The 23,327-nt window shown below is 45.7% G+C and overlaps 1 protein-coding gene across 1 annotated transcript in view; it reads right to left on the reverse strand.

The window, feature by feature from the left end:
* The window catches only part of ANAPC5 (anaphase promoting complex subunit 5), a 37,291-nt gene extending 14,984 nt beyond the window's left edge, over positions 1-22,307 (reverse strand). The window contains exons 1-11 of the mRNA XM_037511209.2: positions 21,987-22,307; positions 18,971-19,050; positions 18,424-18,533; positions 16,605-16,797; positions 9,860-9,926; positions 7,888-7,989; positions 6,468-6,658; positions 4,942-5,023; positions 3,400-3,489; positions 1,523-1,704; positions 115-250 (exon numbers count right to left, since the gene is read on the reverse strand). Coding sequence (XP_037367106.1) covers positions 115-250; positions 1,523-1,704; positions 3,400-3,489; positions 4,942-5,023; positions 6,468-6,658; positions 7,888-7,989; positions 9,860-9,926; positions 16,605-16,797; positions 18,424-18,533; positions 18,971-19,050; positions 21,987-22,193 — 1,440 coding nt within the window. The 5' untranslated portion in view covers positions 22,194-22,307. The remainder of the gene's footprint in view (positions 1-114; positions 251-1,522; positions 1,705-3,399; positions 3,490-4,941; positions 5,024-6,467; positions 6,659-7,887; positions 7,990-9,859; positions 9,927-16,604; positions 16,798-18,423; positions 18,534-18,970; positions 19,051-21,986) is intronic.
* Between the last annotated feature and the right edge of the window lie 1,020 nt (positions 22,308-23,327).

Below are 23,327 nucleotides of genomic sequence, written 5' to 3' on the forward strand. Positions count from 1 at the left end.
TACCTACATCCGACCACGTGGAGACCACCCAACCTTCCCACGACAGGACCGGTGCTTCCCTCAAGGGCAGCGCCTCCACTGTTCCAGAAGCATGCTGGCCTGGCACCCGCCTACCTGCTCTGCATGCAGCTCCGCCAGGTGGCACAGCGCGACGGCGAAGGACTCTGTGTTGTTCTGTTGCACACCCGCATTCACTGACTCCAGGCTGTTCATGCTCAGCAACATCTGGGCCTGCTGCAGCGCCATGGTGCTGGGCCAGGAGAGAAACAGGATCCCCATCAGTCCACAGATGCCCACGCCCCTCAGCCATACCCTCCTGTTATCTTGAGTTGAAACACAGGGAAGCCCTGGCAGGCTCTGACCCCCAACACCAGCCCTCACCCTCGGAGCCAGGAGAGCAGAAAGCCGCCTTGATGGTACAGTCCCAAAGGGAACAGGTGGTGGTTTGGGCACAAAGGGAGCTCCACGCTCCAGACATTGCCTCCTCTGACGTGTCCCAGGTAATCTAGCTCCCTGGGTCCGCTCGGACCCCAAGGCGTCCTGGCCCCACGGCTCTGGCCAGGGAAGCAGCGGCCAGTGTCTGCAGCAGTTTCAGACCACGTCATGCCCACGTCAAGTACAAAAACAAGACGAGTAAAATAGAAACTTCCTTTCGGTACTGAATTCCTAGAAAGAGCAAATGGTCCTGGCGAGAGGTGCGGCAATGACAGGGCCCCAGGATGACCACCCTGCTCCAGAAATTTACTTCCAAAGCAAAGGCAGCTACCTGGATACTAAATACGAGACTGGAGCTACTCCTGAGAACACACCTCAGTTAGCAGGGAAGCAACTTTCCTTACATATAGCTTTGGGGTGCAGGAGATATTCGAGATGACTGACCATGACCCAGGCCCCTGTGAACAGAAAGAGACTCCTGTCTCAGCGCAGGGCACGGGCTTGACACTGGGCAGGCGAGAGGTGTGAGCCCTGGTTTATACATCCCAGGCTGGCGGTCACCCACCATTACCTCACAGAGCAGTTGGGAAGAACAGAATGGGCACAGCAACAAACTCTGCAAAGTCTGTGTGACAATGTTAAAACTATATAGTCCTTGGGCCTCCCTGGTGGTGCAGCGGGTTGAGCCCAGCACTGTGAAGTTATCCATAGCCTCTGCAGCATGGGTTCAACTCCTGGCCAGCCAGGGAGATTCCTACTAGGAGCAGCAGACCTCTCCTGTTGCACCCGCTGCTCCCTCAGCAGTGCTTTCGGTCTGTCTATCTGTTCTGCTCCCCACTCTGTCGCTGGTGAATCCTCTCAACCTCCCGCACCTCTGGCCTATACCCCAGCTATTGTATAAATAAAAAATAAATCTTTAAAAAAAACAAAAAAACTATAGTCTTTTCTTGAGCCCTCTGCATGCGCAACTTCATCAGAACAGGAAAGACTTGTCCATTTCACCTTCATAGAACCAGTCTGCCAGCTTCTGCTCACCTCTGAGTGGATTCATGCCCCCGTGGCCTCCACAGTCTGCTGGAAAACCCACCTGCGGCCGTAGAGCCTCCAGATGGCTGTTTTCTGTGCGATGCTGATGTCGATGAGTTCGGACAGGCTGTGCTTCCAGTGCAGGAGGTCAGAGTCCTTCAGGGCATCCATAAGTTTGTTTGCTGTCTTTCCAGCGAAAGCCCTCTGCTGCACTAGGGACTGAATCCCCAGGGAGGCCAGGTACTAAGGGGGCAGAAATACCTGGACTCAAGGTAGTGGTAACGTGACAGATTTTGTTTGCTCTTCAGAAACTTGACATATTTCATATTTCAGCACACGACAGCACTATTTAAAAAGAAAGTACCCACAGCCTGACCCTGACCTACATGAAATGATTTCTTTTCTGAAAAACTGGGGAGAGGGTCACCCAGTGCACTGGGAAGAGCCAGGGCTTTGACGCTGAAGGGACCTGGACTTATAACACTGCCTCCGGGGCCAGCCATTTAGCTTCTTAGCTAAGACTCAGGCTCCCGTTCTGGAAAATGGCCGTCAAACCTGACAGGATTAAAATGAAATAGTATTTGTCACACAGTGCTAGGTATGCGGCAGGAGATTTTAAAGGATGCCTGTGAGGAGGATACTTATCTTTTCATTTACTTCTGGTATAATTTTCAAGAATGAAAGCTCAACTATTAAAAGTCAGCTTATATCCACACTAAAAGTGATATTTAATAAGTCTATCAGATACTTGAAGGAGTCACGTTCTTTTATTACTACAACCAATTCTGAATGTGCAAGCTTCCTTTCCCGGAAATGAGTCAAGTGGACAACTTAGAGATTTAAGAAGCATATGCATTAAATTATTACACTCATTGCTCCCCATTTTACTGGGTTTCACGGCAAACTCCATGTGACAGGCTGCTTCAGCAGGCCACTGTCCCTGGTCCGGCTTTCAGTACGTTTCTGGGACAGAATAGCACTGGCTCCGCTTGCTGACAGTCACACTGCTTCATGTGTGGAGACTGTGCCCTCTCAGTGCCCCTCAGTCTTTGCCATGAGGACCGTAACCCTCATCCTTCCTTATTAAGCAAAATGAGAAAGGAAATTGTGCCCATCAGTTTTACTGGCTCCTGGCTTTGTTTGTTGTGTAAAAGCAGGATCAGCAAACTTGTTCTGTAAAGGGCCAGATAGTAAATAATTTAGGTTTCACAGGCCAGGCCCAGTCTCTGTCACATGTTCTTCTTTGTTGTTGATTTCCCCCAACTATTTAAAAATGCAAAACCCTGGGCCTCCCTGGTGGCGCAGCGGTTGAGCGCTGGGTTGCGAAGCTGCCCGCAGCCTCTGCAGCACCAGTTCGATCCCTGGCTGCTCCCCGGCCACCAGAGGAGGGTCCCACATGGCACGCAGACCTCTCCTGCCGCCCGCTGCTCCCCTCAGCAGTGTACTTTGGTCCTTCTGCCTGCTCTGCTCCCCGCTCTGGCTCTGGTGAATTCTCTCACCCTCCTGCGCTTCTGACTGTACCCAGTGCATGTATAAACAAAACAAACAAACAAATAAATAAATAAATAAAGTTATAGAACACCAATAATAATTTAAAAAAAAAAAATTAAAAATGCAAAACCCATTCTCAGCGTGAGGGCACACATAAGCATGCAGTGAGTCAGATTTGGCCCATGGGCTGTAGAGTTTGCTAATCTCTGGTTTAAAAATAAATCTTTGCTGAAATTTTTCTAAGTGAACATGCAGAAGTTAATAACATCCACAATAAATAATAAACTCAACAAAGATCTCATCAAATTGATACATGAAATGTTCACAAATGTTATTAAAGATAAAGGGAGCAGGGAGAAACCTACAAACAGAATTCAGTGGTTCGTGAATAACTAAGTCATGTGAAACTACCAAGAATAAACAATGTTCCAGAAAGATGAGTCTTACCGGTAACCCAAAATGCACTGCCTTCTTCACAGAATGCTCAAGCAGAACATAGCTGTCAGATCTCTTCTGCCCAAGTACATAAAGCCAGCTCTGGCAAGAGAAATCATCAGTAGATATCATAACAATGTTAATGGCTAAGGTTCTATTGAAATATCAGCATGGTGGTTAAGAAAAACTTAAGAAGGAACTAAACAAATCATCTAAAATATGCTTTCAGAAATTATGAACCTAAATCAAAACCATTAAAACTATGAGACTGAAATAAACAAGCAGTCAATAACAAGGGTTCCTCTATGGCCAACTGAGAAAGCCAGCTGCTCAGGTTATGGCTGAATTCTGTGGCCACTGGCCTGGGGAATCAGGCTATTAGATAAAGGACCAACTCTTGGCTAGTAACCAAGTGTAGCAACACCTTCTGGTAATGTCAGCATTTAGCATGGTCATTGTTTAAGGCAAGTGGCATTAAAGGTTTAGACAAGAGGGCCTTGCCATACTGTGAAGCTGTCAGCAGCCTCTGCAGCATGGTTCGATCCCAGCCCGCCGGCTGGCGAGAATCCCACATGGCGCAACAGACCTCTCCTGTCTCGCCCGCTGCTCCCCTCAGCGGTGTATTTCATCAGTCTGCCTGTTCTGTTCCCCGCTATGTCTCTAGTGAATCCTCTCACCCTCCCGCGCATCTGGCCTGTACCCTGGTTCTTGTATAAAAATAAATAAATCTTGGGCCTTCCTGGTGGCGCAGTGGTTAAGTGCTGGGTTGCGAAGCTGCCCTCAGCCTCTGCAGCGCTGGTTCGATCCCCAGCCGCCGGGCCAGGGTCCCACATGGCGCGCAGACCTCTCCTGACTCCCGCTGCTCCACTCAGCAGTGTATTTCTTTTTTTCTTTTTTTTTTTTTACATATTTATTAATTTGTTTATTTATTCATACATACATACAAACACTGGGTACAGTCAGAAGTGCGGGAGGGTGAGAGAATTCACCAGAGCCAGAGCGGGGAGCAGAGCAGGCAGAAGGACCAAAGTACACTCAGCAGTGTATTTCATCAGTCTGCCTGTTCTGCTCGCCACTCTGGCTCTGCTAAATTCTCTCACCCTCCCCCATTTCTGACTGTATCCAGTGCTTATAAATAAATAATTAATTAAATCTTTTTTTTTTTTTAAATAAATAAATAAATCTTAAAAAAAAAAAGTTTAGGGCCTCCCTTTGTGGCACAGTGGTTGAGCACTGGGCTGCGAAGCTGCCTGCAGCCTCTGCAGCGCCGGTTCCATCCCCAGCCACCGACTAGGGTTCCACATGGACCTATAAATAGATAAATAAATCTTAAAAAAAAAAAAGTTTAGACAAGAAAAGCTCCCTAAGCAAAATATGTGTCAGAATTAAGAAAAATATATCAATAGGAGTTACCGTTCCTGAGTTCACACCATCACCTAACTCCTTTCCCACCACCGAGAAGGCCCTTCCAATGGCAAAACAACCCAACTCCAAGCCCTTTCAAAGGCCAACTCAACCACAGGCAGAAACCCCAAGACAGGAGGGCAACCTCACCAAGCAATGCTGGAGACACACGTGATCGTTGGACTCCTGGGCAATCCTAATTGCCTCCTGCAGGGCGAGCTCTGCCTGTTGGCTAATGAGATGAACATTAATATCACATTAACCACCACAAACACACGCGAGCAACTGTACAGATGACAGATGACTTCCTGTCTGCTGTACAGTAATTCACTCAAGCACAGGCCTGTGCAAATGCAAGTTGTAACGATGGGCGTATTCCCAGAGGCACCCCCTTCTCCACAGCAGAAACACTAACAGAACTTGTCCCTTCTAAGGTAGATGCTACTAAAAGGGGCATGAAGGAGTAGCCTTCTCTAAGCTGATTGTCATATCTGTCCCCCCCAGGATTCCATGAACATGCTCTGAAAGCCTCCAGCAAGACTGCCCCCCCACACACAAGCTCCAGCCTGTCTATGTCCCTTTAAAAAGGTGATAAGCAGAAGTTAATAGAAACTTCCTGGGTGTTACCTGTCATACAGCAAAGCGGGGTGGAGAAAAGTCTCAATCCTGAACTTTGGACCCAAAAACTTCTAGGGATACAGTCCAGAGTCTATTCAAAGCTGCCTGTAGCAGAAACCACTTTGCTCAAATGGAAAAAAGCCACAAGGGGCAGATTCTTTCAATGAATAATTTCCTAGTCTCTCACCATGATTCACACTGCTTCATTGTTTTTTAAGTAGCCTCCATATTTTGAAAGTTTTTAGCCCTTAACTCAATTTACTAAATAATTATTAACCAGTTTTCCTATTTTTATTCATGAAACTTATAGGCATATCTTAGCAATGGCATGAGCCAGCGTCACTCCCTGGGTGTACGAATTCCATCCAAATGCAAACATGACTTTTAATAAGTTGTGCAATCTTTTCTCCAGCAAAGGCATAAATTCCTTTTGGTTTTTTGAAAATAGCTTTTACATCCCCATTATTATCTCCAAAAATCCCTTTTGGGAATCTGTGGCCTAATGACCTAATTTTCTTTTAATTCAATCAATGGCTGATGTTCTTAGAAGTAATGCAAGAAAGAGGTCACGAACAAGAGAGTAAAGCTAACTACTGACACCAGAGGGCAGAGCAGGCAGGAGGTATTCATAAACTATCCAGGGCAAAAGGCCTTCTTCATCTTTGGAAGTTACTAACAAGTATCTATTCTTTGTTGTTGTTGTTGTTGTTTTTAATACAGCATTAAGGGCCTCCCTGGTGGTGTAGGGGTTAAATCTCAGCACTGTCAACACTCAGGCCTGAGTTTGATCCCCAGGCAGGGAACTGACCCACATGGCGCAGCAGACCTCTCCTATCTCATCTGTTCCTCCCCTCAGCAGTGTATTTCAGTAGATCCACCCGTTCTGCTCCCCACTCTGTCTCTAGTGAATCGTCTCACCCCCGCCCCTCTGGTCTACACCCCAGTTCTTCTATGTATAAATAAATCTTTAAAAAAAAATACAGCATTAAATAAAATAAACTACATCTCAGTTGACATCTGTGAGTATGAAATGAGAGGGACAACATCTCCAAGCTTACTAGTGCCCGAAGCGGCAGTGCAGCGCGGCCAGGTTCAGAGCAGCGTATCTCAGGCTTCGGCCATAACCCTCCTCCCCGTTACTTTTGCTTTCGGCTCCGGTAAGAATCAGGCGGTCGAAATAATGAAGAAGGCTGTGTGTGGAACTGAAGACATCTTGGACGCGGAGGTTGTTTAAGTAGCTGAGATAATGCTAAGACAAGAAATAATGGGCATGCTTGAAATGTACTGTTTCCTCTTGTAAACCTAATTCAGACTCCACAGGAGCAAGCAGCCTAGATCCCCTGCTTTTTGAAGAAAGGGGTTAAAGTAGCTTAGCTTCATCTTTCCCGCCAGGCAGAAAACAGCAGGCTTGAGATTCAGCGGCAGGATCCCCCCAGAGGGAGCCACCAGATGAAAAATGGAAGTCACATTAGCATTTGTGTTGGAGTTTTGTCCTAAATACCCACCCACGGTGCCATGGCTGCATTCAGATCCATGGGTGACGTGAGGTGGGAGAGGAACTCACCCAGCTCAGGTAGTATTAAGGAATACTACAGGTTCAAAAGTAAAGATTTTAAAACCTGAATTCACGCAAAAACTATAAAGTTTATTTTTCTCAATGTCCAAGTTGAAATACAATGAGGTCTGGGCTAGCTTACTAAGCTAAGTATCTTCTGTTTTGACACTATTTTCATTCTGTTTGTATCACTGAGTTAAATTTCCCTCCGGCTGTCAGGTCCCAGTGACTAAGGAGCAAAACAGATGTAGTTCTCCACATGGGTAAAGTCAGATGTCCAATCCAGGTAAGATCAAGAAACAAAGTTTTCTGGTCTCACTCATAGCAGGAATCTAGAAAACTTAAATAAGGGACCAGGAAAATGAATATAAGAAAGCGAAAATCAAAATCAACAAAAAACTATGAACCAGAGACACTTTTTGGGGGGTGGGGGGCGGGAGGGGAAGGATTGGGGCCAGAATGGGGTGTTTGCAATTGTATGGGGGAATATAAAAATAAAATTTATTATTTAAAAAAAAAAAATAGTCACATACCAAAAAAAAAAAAAAAAGAAACAAAGTTTTCAGGGTAAAAATCCATAAAGGATTATTTGAAATTTAAAAATAGAAAACTAGCAAAGGAGAAAAAAGGATTAGACTTTTTAGCCCTGAAACTTTTTTAAAAATCAGTCCACTCTATCAAAATCTCCTGTCCCTACTTCACATCAGAGAGATGGTAAAGGAAAGAAAACATGAGTAAAGGAAGACATCCGCTGTGGCCCAGCGGTTAGAGCAGCAAGCGGGGAAAGGCTGGCAATCCGGCTGAGCTATTCACTTGGTTTTTTTCCAAGAACTTAGGCCAACGGTACGACCCTCATTCACATGGGCTGCCCGATATGAACAGCTTCTTTCTAACTCAGGCACAAATTAGGGGAAAAGACTCACCGCCTCAGCAAAGTCAGGATTAAATTTCAACAAATTGTTCAATTCCTTCTGCAAAGAAGCTGGTGTGAGGGCTTTGGTCTCATCGTTCTTTAACAAGGAAGCCTGAAATGTAAAGATGACAAGCCACTTAAAGAAATGGTCGATGAAGACACGGCAATACATGCACCCCAGCTCCGCTCTCCTCTATACCACACAAAACGGTCTCCTCTTCCTGAAACACTAAGTTTCCCAACCACCCCTCCCGTCCACACTCACACACCCTCACCACACCTAGCAAGCTCCTGCTCGTCCTCAGGTCCCAATCCAGATGCAGGCACCTGCTTCTAGCACCTTTTGGTAACAGAGGTCTGATAAGCCCCTATATGCTCCCATAAGCCCCCTGCACTAACCCTTCCTGTAGCACCTACCAGACTATACTAAAATTGCCCACCCCAGGCAAGCACCTTCAAGGTGGGTAGTGTGTGTCTCCAGCACCTGCCAGGGGCCTTCTGGTACCCAGTTACCCTATTTCTGGTCATTCCATCTAGATGACATCAGCAACAATTTTACTGGATAGGTAGAAAACTGGTTCCAAATCAATGTTGGTACTTAAATGGGTATTAAACACTTAAGTTAAAGTTTACCTAGACATATTTTTCTTTATAAATAATAATTGCTAATTTTATTTCAATTCACTGTATCATTATAGAAGACTTATGGAAATCAAAATTATGCAAAAGCCTGCAAAATCCATCTGTAATCCCTCCACAGAGAAATAACATCATTAACATTTCAGTGTATCTTATTCCAGCCTTTTCCTATACATATGTGTATACCTAGGTGTGTGTGTACACATGTATTTTAAACAAAATTATAACATATAATTTTATTTTCTGCTCTTTTTATTGAATATATATCACAAACTTTACCTCATTATCAAATAGCCTGAAAAGAAGATTTTTAAAACAAAAGTATTAACATTTTGTCACATTTATCTCAAATGCCTTTCCCCATTTTGCTGTTTGCCTTTCAACATTGTTAGAACGTGTTCTGACATGTGGACGTTTTACATTTTTATGCTGAAAAATCAAATGACCTTCTAGGTGTTTTCTCCCATAGCTTTTATGTTTAACAGAGTCTTTCTCCACCCTGAGATCAGTTAAAAACTAATACATAGTTCCCTCTAGTTTAATTACAGCTTTAAATATTTACATGGAGCCCTTTCATCCTGTCCTGCATGCAGGTGTGGGGGTGTGGCGCATTTTCTCCTCTGTCCATAACCCATGATCTACACAGGCTTCTCTAACTGGTTTGAAATCCATTTGTGGGGGGACTCTCACTTTCATCTAGATCTAATCGTTACAACTTCCTGTAGGTAGAAAACTGCTAACAAATGTAGGTGAAACTAGAACAGAAAAAAATCTATGCTGAAACTAAAGAGGGAGAAAAAATGTTCAATGTACGTTGCTGAGAAAATGAAAATGCACGGCTCAAAAGCACCAGCAAGAAATGCTTGCAATAAAGGGCCCTGGTGCCCGCCACTTGAGGTGCATCAAAAAATAGGATGAAATGGTGGCTGAGTGGGTAGATGTGTCATAAAGAATAACACAGCAAAATAGTAATTATATGATGGATGATGGACTATGGGATTCACTGTATAATGCTTTCTAATTTTTCTGTTTGAAAATGTCCATAAATAAATGTTGGGGAAAGGGAAGGAGGTCTGCCACATCACATTTTGGGCAGTTAGTCACACAGCATTACTGAAAGAACCTGTACTGTCGCTCTAATAGAAAAATGAAATCACACCAGACATAGAAGGGACACACAGCTTCAGCTGCCTTGTTGATAAAGCAAAGAGGACTTCAAATGAGGGCTAGTGAAGATTTACTAATAAACTTACTAACGAAGATTTACTAATAAACCTACTATGTCATGAAATAGAACATCATAGGATTTTTTAAAAAGCTATTAAGTTACAGAACTAACATACCTGTTGAGAAAGAAAAAATTCTGCTTGTTTTTGGGACAGAGGCCCACTGCAAGAAACCTCCTCTTCTCTGGAAAAGAGAAAACAAAAATAATAGTGACATAACAGTAACAGCCGGGACACCATGTCCAGTTGTCTCATCAGGAGAGTTCAGGAACTTTTGGTGTTAATTGTCCCGTCTCAGGAATAGAAAAGATGTACTTAAGAAGTGACACTGGGCCTCCCCGGTGGTGCAGCGGTTGAGCGCTGGGTTGCGAAGCTGCTCTCAGCCTCTACAGGCCAGTTCCATCCCTGGCTGCCAGGTGAGGGTCCCATGTGGTGCGCAGACCTCTCCTGCCACCCGCTGCTGCCCTCAGCAGTATACTTCGTCAGTCTGCCTGCTCTGCTCTCCGCTCTGGCTCTGGTGAATTCTCTCACCCTCCCGCGCTTCTGACTTTACCCAGTGCTTGTATAAATAAATTAAGAAATCTTAAAAAAAAAAAAAAAGAAGAAGTGACACCAAGGGCCTCCCTGGTGGCTCAGCAGGTTGAATGCAGCCCTGTGAAGCTGTCGGCAGCCTCAGCAGCGCAGTTCAATTCCCGGCCAGCCAGGGAGATTCCCGCATGGTGCGGGAGACCTCTCCTATCTCTCCCGGTGTATTTCGGTCCTTCTGCCTGTTCTGCTCCCTGCTCCGTCTCTGGTGAATTCTCTCACCCTCCCGCGCCTCTGGCTTGTACCCCAGTACTTGTATAAAATAAATCTTTAAAAAAAAAAAAAAAAGGGACACTGAATGGCCTGCACCACCTCACACTATAAAATGAGGGACAGATAGATCTAAACTGAAGACAAAGTCCAGCACGATCTTTCCAAACTGCAAATCCACCAAGCCACCCTGACTTAAGCCCTTCAGGGAATCCCAGCTCCCAGGATAGAGTCCACATGCTCAGCACAAGCACAAGTGCGACGCCTGGCTGCTTCCTGCCTCTCTCCTGTCTTCTCTTAGCTACACTCCCGCCCCGTGAAGCCCTGCATGTCTCCTGTCACACATTAGCTGGCAGGCCGTCCCCCACAGCACCACCCATTATTCAAGTGTCGCGTCCCCCAAGAATCTCTCTTCATACCCCTCTTCTGAGCACCCCGGTCTCCTACAGATGATTCTCCTAGAACCTATATACTGTTGCACCTGGCTGTCCTCACTTGTACCTGAATGCAAAGACCTCACCCAAGGAAATGAATGAATGGTTTCTGACCTTTTGCTGCAGGCACAAGATGATGCTGTATTCAAGAGCAGGAGAAAGAAGCTTCATCTAAGAAGCTGAAAGTTTAGACACACGAACCAATAAAGAAACGTACTGCTATATATCTACACTGAAAATCTAATTACTCACGATATTGAGTCTTATTTCCTGAGCAAAGTATGAAGAATGCCCTTTTACCACGTGACTGAAGAAATGGCTTCTCTTCTAGAATTTCCTTAAGTCTAAATATCAATATTTATTCACTGTCCAAGACAGCAGTTTTCCAAATAGTTGCATGCAAACAATATGTAAATGTGTATTCTGGAGAATGGGGGAAAAATGCTTCTGAGGTTAAATAATTTGAGGAAAATTTTAAACTCCAGCTTGGAGATCCATAATGCACATAACAGAGAAATCCACAGAGAGAAACTTTATTTCTCCAAGCTCATCTGACCAAAGAAAGCTTTGCTTATGTCCTGTAGCACTGTGGGAAGAGCTGCCCTGATCTTCTGGTTCCATTTCTGGTAAATATTCCCTAACATCCCCAAGACCGTGTCAGATTCTGCAATGACTGGGGCTGCCAAGACCCAGCCCCAGACCAGGCCTAGTCTAGACCAGTGACACAAGAGTGATCTTGAGGGCAGTGAAGAAAACTCATGGGCCAAGTTCTCAGCTGGAAAGTGAGGGAGCTCTTTTCGCCTAACATCTCCCTTAAACAAACAAACAAAAAAATGCAGGTTTTGAAACAAATATGGCTGCACACAGAAAGGCCAGAGAGAAATGAGAATCTGAACACAACTGGACTCGCAGCTCCTGGCTCATCCTCCCCTAAGTCCATGATGCTCACCTTGACCAGAAACTTCTTTACTTAAGTCTTTTCCCCAAACCAGATTTGGGGAAACCAGATTTAGCTTATAATAAAGAACACAGAGTAATAACATTAATAAAAGAAAATCAGAATCAAGAAAGGTAAAGTTGCTACAAATGAAGATCAAGTTGGGCACTGGATTCCATGGTGGCAACTATGGCCAACAGAACCAGCTTGGACGAGCGTGCAGCATGGGCCAGTCCACCATCCTTTACATCCTTGGGATGGCACAAATACATGTAAGAAAAGCAACTTTTAAAAAGCCACCGCAGTGTTCAAAGTAGAAAAGGCATTCAAGTCCACCTTGTTTATGAGACAGAATGTCAGACTCACGAGTCTAAGTCAAGGACACGCCCCTGGGTCCACGGATGGGCGCTGAGGGGTGCAGGAACCTGCAGCCGCACACACGGCCGTGTGGGTATATGGAGGGGGTCAGCACATGGCAGGCGGCAGACTCTCAACAGGAGTCTAGAAACTCCCCAAGGGAGATTTAAAGCTACCTCTACAGTTGAAATTTTTGAAATATAATATAGGATTAATCAACAAAGATTTTTTTTTAACTTGCCATGTTCAAACACCAATCTGGGTCCTAGAAGTAAATAGAATGATCTTAATGCACCAGCCCCTGCGAAAAGATGGCAGTAAATGACACACTCCAAGTCTGAAGGGGCCCCAGGACGTAGAAAAGGGAGAAATCAGCCCAGCTGGGATGGCAAAGATCTGGAAAGCTGAGAGGTGTGGAGACAATGACGAGGACGGAAGCAAGCCTTCCTGGGAAGGGAGACAGAAGAGGCAGAATCGGGGAGGACTGGCGTGCCAGAGGGAGGGGCAGACCTCACCAGCTGGGGTGCAGGACCCGGGGAAGAAAGGGGAGACTCGATCAGAAAGGCCAGCTATGGGAAGCCTCGAACACCACCAACATCTGCATCACTTTACATAGGCCACCAAAATTCCAGGTTCCAGCAGGATATTTTTCACAGAACATGAAAAATACGTAAGTTTTCTCACCAAATACAAGTAGCTTACTTGGGAGATGATCCCGGGTGGCAGCTGAAGGGAAGGAAATGAAACACAGCTGGTTAGTGACAGGACAAAAAGAGAGGAGGGTGGGGAGGGACTGAGACAGAGAACAGTGACTGAACACCTAAGGGGGCCATGAGGACCTGAGCCCTTCTGAGGGGTGTGGCAGAGGGAGCCATGCAGCCCCCACCCCCCAACTTCAGGTGCCCATCTCACTATCCTCTATCTGGCCTCCAGGACACCTGCTTGTCCCAATCCTGGGAGCTCTGTGACCGCCAGGCACCCGGCCTCCCCTCAGACTGCCCCCTCGGCACCTGGCCCCCATCTTAAGAGGGCTTCCTTCCCTAACTGTGCCCAGTCACTCTCACCCTGGGTCCCACTTGTTCAAGGACACTCTGACACATCACTTTACTCTGTGATAATGTTACTCAGTGACCTCCCCACGTCAATTCCAGGGGGACAGGCACTTTCCCCTCTTTGTTAACACCTTGGCACCCAGCATCGTGCCTGGCACACAGGGAGCACTCAAGTATTTGCTGAATAAATGAATGCATCTGGGATACTGATGTTAAGTCACTGGCAAGCAGAGAACACTGCTGAATTTCTACTTTTGTGAGGTCCGCTGAGGAGCGCAGAGGCAATGCGGCTCCAGCAGCTGCAATTGAACTAGCTGCTCCACAAGCTCGGGTGGAGTAACCCCACTAGCCTCTCGCCTACCGCGGGTCAACAAGAAGTGAATGAAATGCTTCAGCTGAATTTCAGTTTGCACTTTCTTCTGCCACTGGATTTTAAAAAATATTTCACAGACATTTGTGACTGAATTTTATTCCCTCACTTTTGAGGGAACAGTTGGGCTCCCATCTCAATGGGGGGGGGGTTTCCACTGTGGGGTGGGGGATTGGCAAAGTATGGAATAGTACTACCCCTTTCTAATTTTGATACAAATTTCTAGGGCAAGAAACAGAATTTCCCTGAAGAGATCTAAAAACATTGTAATAACTAAAAAAGAAACAGCTAAAGTGAGAAGTTTTCATAATGCAATAAAATATTGGAAAAGCTTACAAAAGGAAATTTTCCTTTCTAAAATAAAACAAACCAAATCTTATATAACAGCTAAATCATTTCTTTTCGGACAAAGAATTGTAATCCCTAATTAGAATAACATTTAAGTAATACCTTCCATTAATTTCAAAGATAAAATCCCATTTACTCTGTGTACAGTTTTCTGAAACCACACACCTTAATAGTGGATACACTGGATTACACACAAATGAATTCTTTGAATAGGCTATAAAGACGCAGTTTGACCTAGTCAAATGAGATTAATTTAGGAGAAAATTAAACCAAGTAAGAAGAGTCTGAAATTTATCATTCTTGACAAAGTCACATTCTGCTACTTTAAGAATATAAAATCAACAGATGGTACTAGGCCGGGAGCCTTGCTTCAACAGAATTAAACTAAAAGGGAAACTAGAGAAGAAGGGCTTGCGACATAACAGGCACTGCTCTAGACACTGTCTATGGACTTATGTAATTCTCACAGAAATCCTCTAAGGAGGTGAGTGGACCCCAATTTGCAGATGAGGAAATTGAGGAACAGAGAGTTGTTGAGTCACTTGCCCACATCCACGGGGATAAGTGGAGGAGCCAGAAGTCTGACGCAGGGTCTGATCCACAGGCACACTCCTCGCCCTCCACACCCTGCCTCCACCGCATGGCAAGCTTTTGTTAGCAATGCCAGTAAGAGAGGCTGTTTTTTAGCAAAACATTGGTCCCAGCTGTACCATCTTTTAAGTCAACATCTGCATCACTTTACATAGGCCACAAGAGTTCCGTTTTCCAGCGGAACATTTTTCACAGAATATGAAAAATACATAAGTTTTCTCACCAAATACAAGTAGCTTACTTGGGAGATGATCCCAGGAAGCAACTGAAGGGAAGGAAATGAAACAGCGAAGGGAAGGATGTAATAAAAAGCGTGTTATGGAGAAAAATCAAAACCATGTCATGGTAGCCAGTTAACAGTGTGGGCAATGGACTAAGCAAGCATTTTGCATTCCTGCATTCCTCATCCAACCATGTTTACAGACAGCTGTGAGGCAGGCACTGTACTGAGCGCTGAGGAGACCAAAGAGAAGCCAGAGGAGGGCTCAGCTCTGAAGGGGTGGAGAGGCAGAGGGAGCAGAGATGAAGCAGGGGTGGAGAGGCAGAGGGAGCAGAGGTGATGCAGGGGTGGAGAGACAGAGGGAGCAGAGGTGATGCAGGGGTGGAGAGGCAGAGGGAGTAGAGGTGATGCAAGGGTGGAGAGGCAGAGGGAGTAGAGGTGATGCAGGGGTGGAGAGGCAGAGGGAGTAGAGGTGATGCAGGGGTGGAGAGGCAGAGGGAGCAGAGATGATGCAGGGGTGGAGAGGCAGAGGGAGCAGAGGTGATGCAGGGGTGGAGAGGCAGAGGAAGCAGAGATAAACAAGGAAGCAAATGAACGTACAGTTGCTCAGTGAGAGCTATGAAGGGAAGAGAGAAGCTGGAAGCATTTGGGACGGAGGTTGCTTCAGCTCCGTGTCTGGGAAGGCCTGCGCGAGGACGGGGCCTAGACCTGCATGTGAGAGGGCAGGACAGGAAAAGCCAGGGCAGAGCAATTCAGGCAACCGGAGGAGGAAGAGGGCTCAGAGTGTTCAGGAGATGGGAAGCCAGAGCAGCTCGGCGCTGAGAGCAAGAGGAGAGGTGAGAGGACCACAGGCACGAGGCCAGCAACTGGCCGTGGCGCCCTCGGTTTCTCTCTAAATTAGATTCTAAGGACAGTCAACGAGGACTGTGGCAGAAGAGTGCCCTGATGTGACTGGTATTCGTGAAGGCTCCCTCAGATGCTGCATAAAAACAGAGAGTGGGGAGACGAGAGTGGGAGCCAGGAGACCAGTGGGGAGCGGGGAGGGGGAAGCTGCAGGCGCTGTAGCAGCTGGGGCGATGGAGAGAAGTAAATTCCAAACACACAAGGAGGAAGGCCTGGCAGTTGGGGTGAGGGAGAGGAAGGAATCAAGGACATCCTAGGTTTTGAGCCTGAATAAGTAGGGAGCAGAGGCACCACATCGCCAGTGCACAGACCTCAGCAGCCACTGGACACATTCTCTCTGATGAACCAACCGTTAGCTCACTTGGAAGCAGTGAACATACTAGTCAAGGTCCCAGCAGAAAACAAATGGCACCTTCAAATGCAGGTCATTTGAGAAGCGTTTCATAAAGCACCACTTACAAAAAGAGGGGCAGAGGACAGAGAAACTGGAAGGGACAATACAGCCCCCAGGGCTGCTGACAGTGGGGCCTTTACATCTGGGACCTGGGAAAGCTTCCTCCTAGTTATCAGGCCCCCAAAGGAGTGCAGAGAGGGCGGCCTAACAGCCATGACCTACAGCCAGCCCACTGTGACCCCGAAGGAGGGAAGCCATGAATCCATATCCCGCCTTCCCTCTTCTGGGTGCCCTGGGTTTCCCACCCGAGGCAACAAGCCCACTGATGCAGCCCATATGGGCCAAATTTCCAGATCAGGAGGACAAGACGACAGCAGCACGTGAGCTCTGAATGAATGAGGGTTCGCTGTTCCCACAATTACGCCATTTTGCAAGGGGTCACTGGCAGAGAAACCCGTTACCTTATAGACACATCAAGTTCTTCTTTCTCCATTTTTCTCTCCCCCTCCTCTCTATCGGTCAGGTCCATCTCAGCATCTCCCACTGTCTTCTTCTCGCCATTCTGGAAGTACAGCTGAAGGGCCGTGTACAGTTTAAACACTTGACTGAAAGAAAGCTTGCTGTAAGCCAAGATCATGTGGCGCAGAAACAAACCTACAAGATGAGACACAGACCAGGTGAAAGCATTAAACCCAGCCTCCACGAACCATGCTTACTTGTTGCTACTCTCTCATGAAATAAATCAACTGCTGTTCCTTTCACCTAGAACGTGCTTCCCCTCTATGAAGCTGGTCTCATCCTCTTATTCAGGGCTCAACTCTCCCGCTCACCTACCACCTTCTTTGTCCATCCATTTTATTTTCTTTGTGGCTGCTCTATTTATCTGAAATGATGTACTTGTTTACTATTTACTGTTGCCCCTCTGCCACCACTGGAATATAATCTCGGTCAAAGAAGGTTTGCGCTCACTTTGTAAATCTAGTCTGGCATAGAAGATCCATCAGTAATTGATGTTCAATCACAGAAAAATTTCCAGGCAAATAAGCCAGATGGAGGGAACATGGATATAAATCTAAAAGAAAAGCGGGGGCCTCCCTCATGGAGCAAGGGATTAAGACGCAACCTATGAAGCTGTCCACAGCCACTGCAGCACGAGTTCGATCCAGCCAGGGAGCAACCCACACAGCGCAGCAGACCTCTCCTTACTCTCCCGCTGCTCCCCTCAGCAGTGTATTTCAGTCAGTCTGCCTGTTCTGTTCCCCACTCTGTCTCTGGTGAATCCTCTTACCCCCACATCTCTGGCCTGTACTCCAGCTCTTGTATGCATAAATAAATCTTAAAAAAAAAAAAGAAGAAAAGCATCGAGAAATTTCATGCATGCCCTCGCCTGATAAATTATACCAACAAAACATTCTTTTTTTTTTAAGATTTATTTATATAAGAACTGGGGTACAGGTCAGAGGTGTGGGAGGGTGAGAGAATTCACCAGAGAGAGCGGGAAGCAGAACAGGCAGACGGACCAAAGACACTGCTGAGGGGAGCAGCGGGCAAGACAGGAGAGGTCTGCTGCACCATCTGGGTATCTCCCTGGCCTGCTGGGAATCGAACCTGCACTGCAGAGGCTGCAGACAGCTCCACAGCGCTAAGCTCAACCCACTGCGCCACTGGGGAGGCCCAACAAAACATTCTTACTTGCCTTTCTTTAACAGTTTAGGTGGTGAGCTGGACTCGGAGTTACACAAGGTAGAGAAGAGATTCAGGGGACTATAAGAAAGAGTTGAGAAACCTAACAGTCCCAGGACCCAGTTAATCCTTTGAATTTTGTAGACAAAAGATGCTTTCCCATAATTATTTGAACATGTATCAGAATGGCAAGGCCATATATACAATCTAGGGGCCTCCCTGATGGCGCAGGGGATAAGTCACAGTGCTCTCAAGCTATCGCCAGTCACTGCGGCATGAGTTTGATCTCCCCAACCAGGGAGCTGACCCACATGGTGCAGCAGACCACTCATGTCTCACCTGCTGCTCCCCTCAGTATTTCAGTCAATCCACCTGTTCTGCTCCCCGCTCTGTCTCTGATGAATTCTCTCACCCCCTATACCTCTGACCTAGACACCTGTTCTTGTATGCATAAATAAATAAAATAAATCTTAAAAAAAATTAAAACATGCCCAACATCCCCACTGTTCAGATCTAGCAGAGCAACTCTAGATGTGGTATAGAAAACTGCTCACGTCCATGAAAATATTTTCTGCTCTCCTTCAAAGACCTTCATACCTACTACACTTGTTTTATGAACCTCTGGTTCAGTTCCAGAAAAAGAATCTGAAAGGTCATCAAAAAATTGTTCCATATCCTTCAATTCGCCTTCAGCCATCAGTTTGATTCTGAATAAGAAAATCAAGGTATGTATTTTAGGAAGGCCCTTTGAACATCTTCCCACATTTCATACATTACAATTCACTAAAAATAAATCTATTTTTAAAACAATTCAGAGATCCAAATGGTGACATAGAAAACAAACTTGACAGCCCAAAATGTCATTCCCATGTCCTCAAAAACATTACTACTGATGCCTTCTTGGTCATCAAATTTCTCAAAGTAACAGAGTCAGTAAAGATGGAATTCTCAGTAACTCAAAAGAATGAGCTAGATTGACAGAGAATAAAATTTGAAGCTATACGTTTAAAAAATGAAAGTACTTAGGGAAACAACCCCAGAATAATAAAGATATCATTTACAAAGAATCAATTACCACACGTTCTTTCCTAATGTTCATCTACTTTGACATCTTTTCACACATCCAGAGGAAAATGACATTTACCTGATCTGTACTGAATTTGCCAGCTGAGGACAAGATTCTTCAATTAATTTGTAGAGTTTAGATAGTGTAATATCTGGGCCCTGGGTAAAGGAGACATAAAGAAGTTAAGGATAAATCTTGAACAGCTGGAGACTGATAAACAGCTGCCAACATTAACTCATTTATGAACCTTTCTACTTTGACAGTCATTCCAACCTGAAATCTCAAATCAGGAAAGGAAAAAGCTGAAGTAATACTTCACGTCTGCATAGTATTCTCCTTTAATCAGTGGAATGGGGAGGGGGACTGGGCAAGAATCATATAATATGTAGTCCGAGGGGGGCCTCCCCTGGTGGCGCAGCGGTTGAGCACTGGGCTGCGAGGCTGCCTGCAGCCTCTGCAGCGCCGGTTCGTTCCCTGGCAGCCGGCGAGGGCCCCACAAAAAAAAAAAAAAAAAATGTAGTCTGAGGGCCCATCATGCTCTCCTTCTTGGTTTTACAGTCATGACAAAGATGCCGTCATGATAAAGAAAACTTACCTTCATCAGGAATTAATAATAATGGAGAAAATAATAAGCATCTCCTTTGCTCATGACAAAGATTAAGTAAGATAATTCAAAGTGTCTCGTAAACTTGAAAACAATGGAAATACAGGTGTTTTAGTCTTCATAGATATTATCTCATTTGACCCCTCCCCAAAACCTTGTAAGGAAGGCAGATGTACTATGCATCACAGTCCATAAAAAGAACCATCAGAGAGAGCATATGCAGTCTCAGCTATCAAAAAAAAATGGCCACCTACAGGCCATTCTGGTGGCACAGGGGTTAAAGTCTCAGTATTACTAAGCTATCGATCTCTCCTGTCTCGCCCCGTTGCTCCCCTCAGCAGTGTATTTCAGCAGATGCCACTGTATTTCAGTTCTGCTCCCCACTCTGTCTCTGGTGTTTCTTTCTTACTGTGGAATACAATACAGCCATCAAACAAATAAGGTAGACCTATTCAGAAATGCTGACATGACGGCCAAGATTTGTTAAGTGAAAGAAACAAGTTGTGGAACAGAAGTAGCACATGTGTAAAACCAATTAAAAGGATACACATATATACTTTTATATGTATCTACCTATGTATACATACACACTTACACAGCAAAACATTAGAAAGATCCATTCTGGAGGGGAAAAAGATCTAATCTGAACTGTAATGCAAGGTTGGACAAATGAATATGAACTGTCGTAATCTCTGAAAAGGAACAGGCTTGAAAGGCACACATAAGAATATCAATGTTAGTATCATTCAAAATTTCTATAATCAATCTTTGTGTATTAGATGAGCAATTAAAAACTAATTTTAAAAGTCAAACAAATGAAGAAGTCGAGGTATGGTTGGAATTTACTTTTTTCCTCATTGGAATTTTACTAGAAAAATTGATTATAACTATCCAGCAGTTGGTCAGGCAAAGAACCAGAAAGGAGGATCCCGGACAGAAGAAAACAGCATGTGCAAAGGCAAAAAGGTGTGCAAGTCACCAGAATTACTATTTTGATTTTTCCTGTTTACCAAAAATTTCAGTGCCGTGACTTATTTGAATAATGGGGAAATGCACATATAATAATAGCAATATGGATAGGATAACGAATTACAAGTTACAGAGACCTCACTCCTTTAACTTACTCGGCAAGCCACTTAACCTGAGTCCTCATTCTCCCCAACAAATACAAGTGATGGCTTAAAAAACAAAAAGTCCTTTATAAACTACGTTGAGTTGCAGAAATGCAACTCTGGAAACTAATTTTATTAGGTTTACATCTTCCAAGCCCAGATCTTCCTTTCTGTCACCACTGTTCCTCAACAAACAACTGATGACCCTTCAAGTCCCAGCTTAACACTACACTTCGCCTAAGAAACCCTCCCCATTCACTTGAATACATCCATCCACAAGGAGAAAACATCACTTTCCCCTCATTCCACATAGCATTTACTCAGGAGCTGCACCAGGCTTTGATGATACAAGGGTGAACAAAAATAGGACAAAAGGGCCTCCCCTGGTGGCGCAGCGGTTGAGCGCTGGGGCCCACGGGTTGCAGCGCTGGTTCCATGCCCAGCAGCTGGCGAGGGTCCCACATGGCGCGACAGACCTCTCCTGCCGCGCCCACTGCTCCCCTCAGCAGTGTATTTCGTTGTTCTGCCTGTTCTGTTCCCCGCTCTGGCTCTGGTGAATTCTCTTACCCTTCCGCGCTTCTGACTGTACCCAGTGCTTGTATAAATAAATAAATAAATCTTAAAAAAAAAAAAAAAAAAGACAAAGCTCTGCCCTCACGAAAGTTAAAAATCTAACGGAGAAGAAAGACGTCAGTCATACAGTCACACAAGTAATTGGAAAGACCCAGAATGATGTAAGGGATGGTACATGCTCTATGAAAATACATTTAAATGAGAATAGCTAATACTGATTAGGCATTTATTGTGTCACACAATGTCAAATGCCTTCCAAGGATCTTCTAGCCTTAATAAAGTCTTTTCATCACATATTTGTCTATTACTCTTCCCATTTTAGGGGGAAAGCAGACACCCAAATAGTGTATGGAACTTGGCCTAAGTCACACACCTAGTAAGTGGTGAAGCTACAGTCTCAATCTGCGAAGGAAATAACACATGTAAATGCTTAGCACACAACGACTGTTCAATGTTCACTGTTTTTTTGTCATTATTACTACTTATCACAGTCCTCTAGGGCGCGAAGCCTGTATGATTCATCTGTTTTTCCAATGCACAGCTACGGGCAGCCCCATTCTACAAAGGACTGAGGATGCGAGAAGATGACTTTCCCTAGTCGCCCTGCTAACAAAAGCTGGAAGCAAACAGAACCGGCACGAAAATGCATACAGAACGCATGGAAAGCACTCGTGCCGTGATAGCTGGTGACACTAAGTATCTCTCGCTTTTCGCGCCCCTTCCAGGCAGGACGACGTTCCAGGGCCCAGGCCCGGGTGCGCGGTCAAGAGGTGCGGGAAGCGGGAGCCGGCGCAGGGCCCCTCACCTGCAGCAGCGGCAGGAGCAGCTGGTTGAGTTTACGCCGCTCCATGAGGCTGACGGCGCCCTCCCCGGTGCGGCCCATTTCGTTCAGCAGCACCAGCACCGCGATCTTGTACGGCGTCACCCAGTCCTTGATGCCGAACACGTTGGCGTGCACCACGCCGTTGGTCATCATGGGGTTGAAGTACAGGCTCTCGTGGACACTGGCCATGGCGCCCCGCAGCACGCCCAGAAGCCCAGCCGCCCTCCGCGCCCAGGTTCCGGCCCAGGAAGCCACGAGCCGCCAGACACCTCCGGGCCCGGGCCGTATCCCAGGAAACGGGCATCCTCGCCTACAGCGGCGAACCATCGGCCAACCGGGGCGGCCAGGCCCGAGCACGTGGGACGACCGCAGCCAATCAGAAGGCCCGGGGGTGCTGCGACGCAGAGGTGGTGCACCTGATGATTGGTTCCGTGCAGAAACTCCCGCGGGGAAGAGGGGCAGGTTCCTGGGTGGCTCGAGGTAGTAGAAGTAGTAGAGGGAAGTCGACGCTGGGGGGGGCCAGGGGAGAGGCCCAGCGAGGCTGCCGCTTGTTCTTTTCATATAAAACAATTAAAAATGAAATTTAAAATCACTGTTTAAAAGCAACCAAATTCACTCCTTTAAAATTTTTATTTGATTCTTTGTTAACCTAATTTTTAAAGTGAAACCTTGGGAGTTCTATTTAGCTCCTTTTTAAAGGTGTGAATAAGCATCTCCCCCTCTCGGTATGTCATAAATTCATTCGCAGACCTCCCAGGCAGGTTGCAGTCATGCTGTATTCTTACGTGAAACAGAAGATATTGTGGGGAGTTCGATTCCTACCTAAAACAGAACCCATAGTCTGGCATTCACAGACCTCCAGAAACAATCCCTGGACACCCGAGTATTTGCTGTCGAAATGACAAGTTCGTGAAGTCGGGGCAGGTAGCGCTGGCCTGGCTGACATTGTGCAAACTCAAAGTGGTCATTCTGAAGAGTAGACAGCTGTACTTGCCAATTAATCCTGCAAAGTGATAACAGCCATGGACTAGAAGAAAAATCGCCAAGAAGTCAAAGAGCAAATGTTTTGTGAAAGCTTTAACTACAGTCGCCTCTTGTCCACAAGGTACTCTGTGGACAACCTCTTGTACTAAATAAGTCTTCCGCAAGGGTGTCTTCAGGGACCCTGCCCTTGAACGCCAGACCCAACAATAGGAGAGGTACACGACCCACAAGAACAAACGGTTCTTACAGAAGCTGCATTTTAAATGTTTTGTTTCATTCATAAAACAAAACAATCCCCAGACAATATTTTCAATTTAACTTCTCACAACTACTCTTCCA

The sequence above is a fragment of the Talpa occidentalis genome, unplaced genomic scaffold, assembly GCF_014898055.3.
Source record: "Talpa occidentalis isolate TD23 unplaced genomic scaffold, MPIMG_talOcc4v2.1 talOcc4.14, whole genome shotgun sequence".
Taxonomy (NCBI): domain Eukaryota; kingdom Metazoa; phylum Chordata; class Mammalia; order Eulipotyphla; family Talpidae; genus Talpa; species Talpa occidentalis.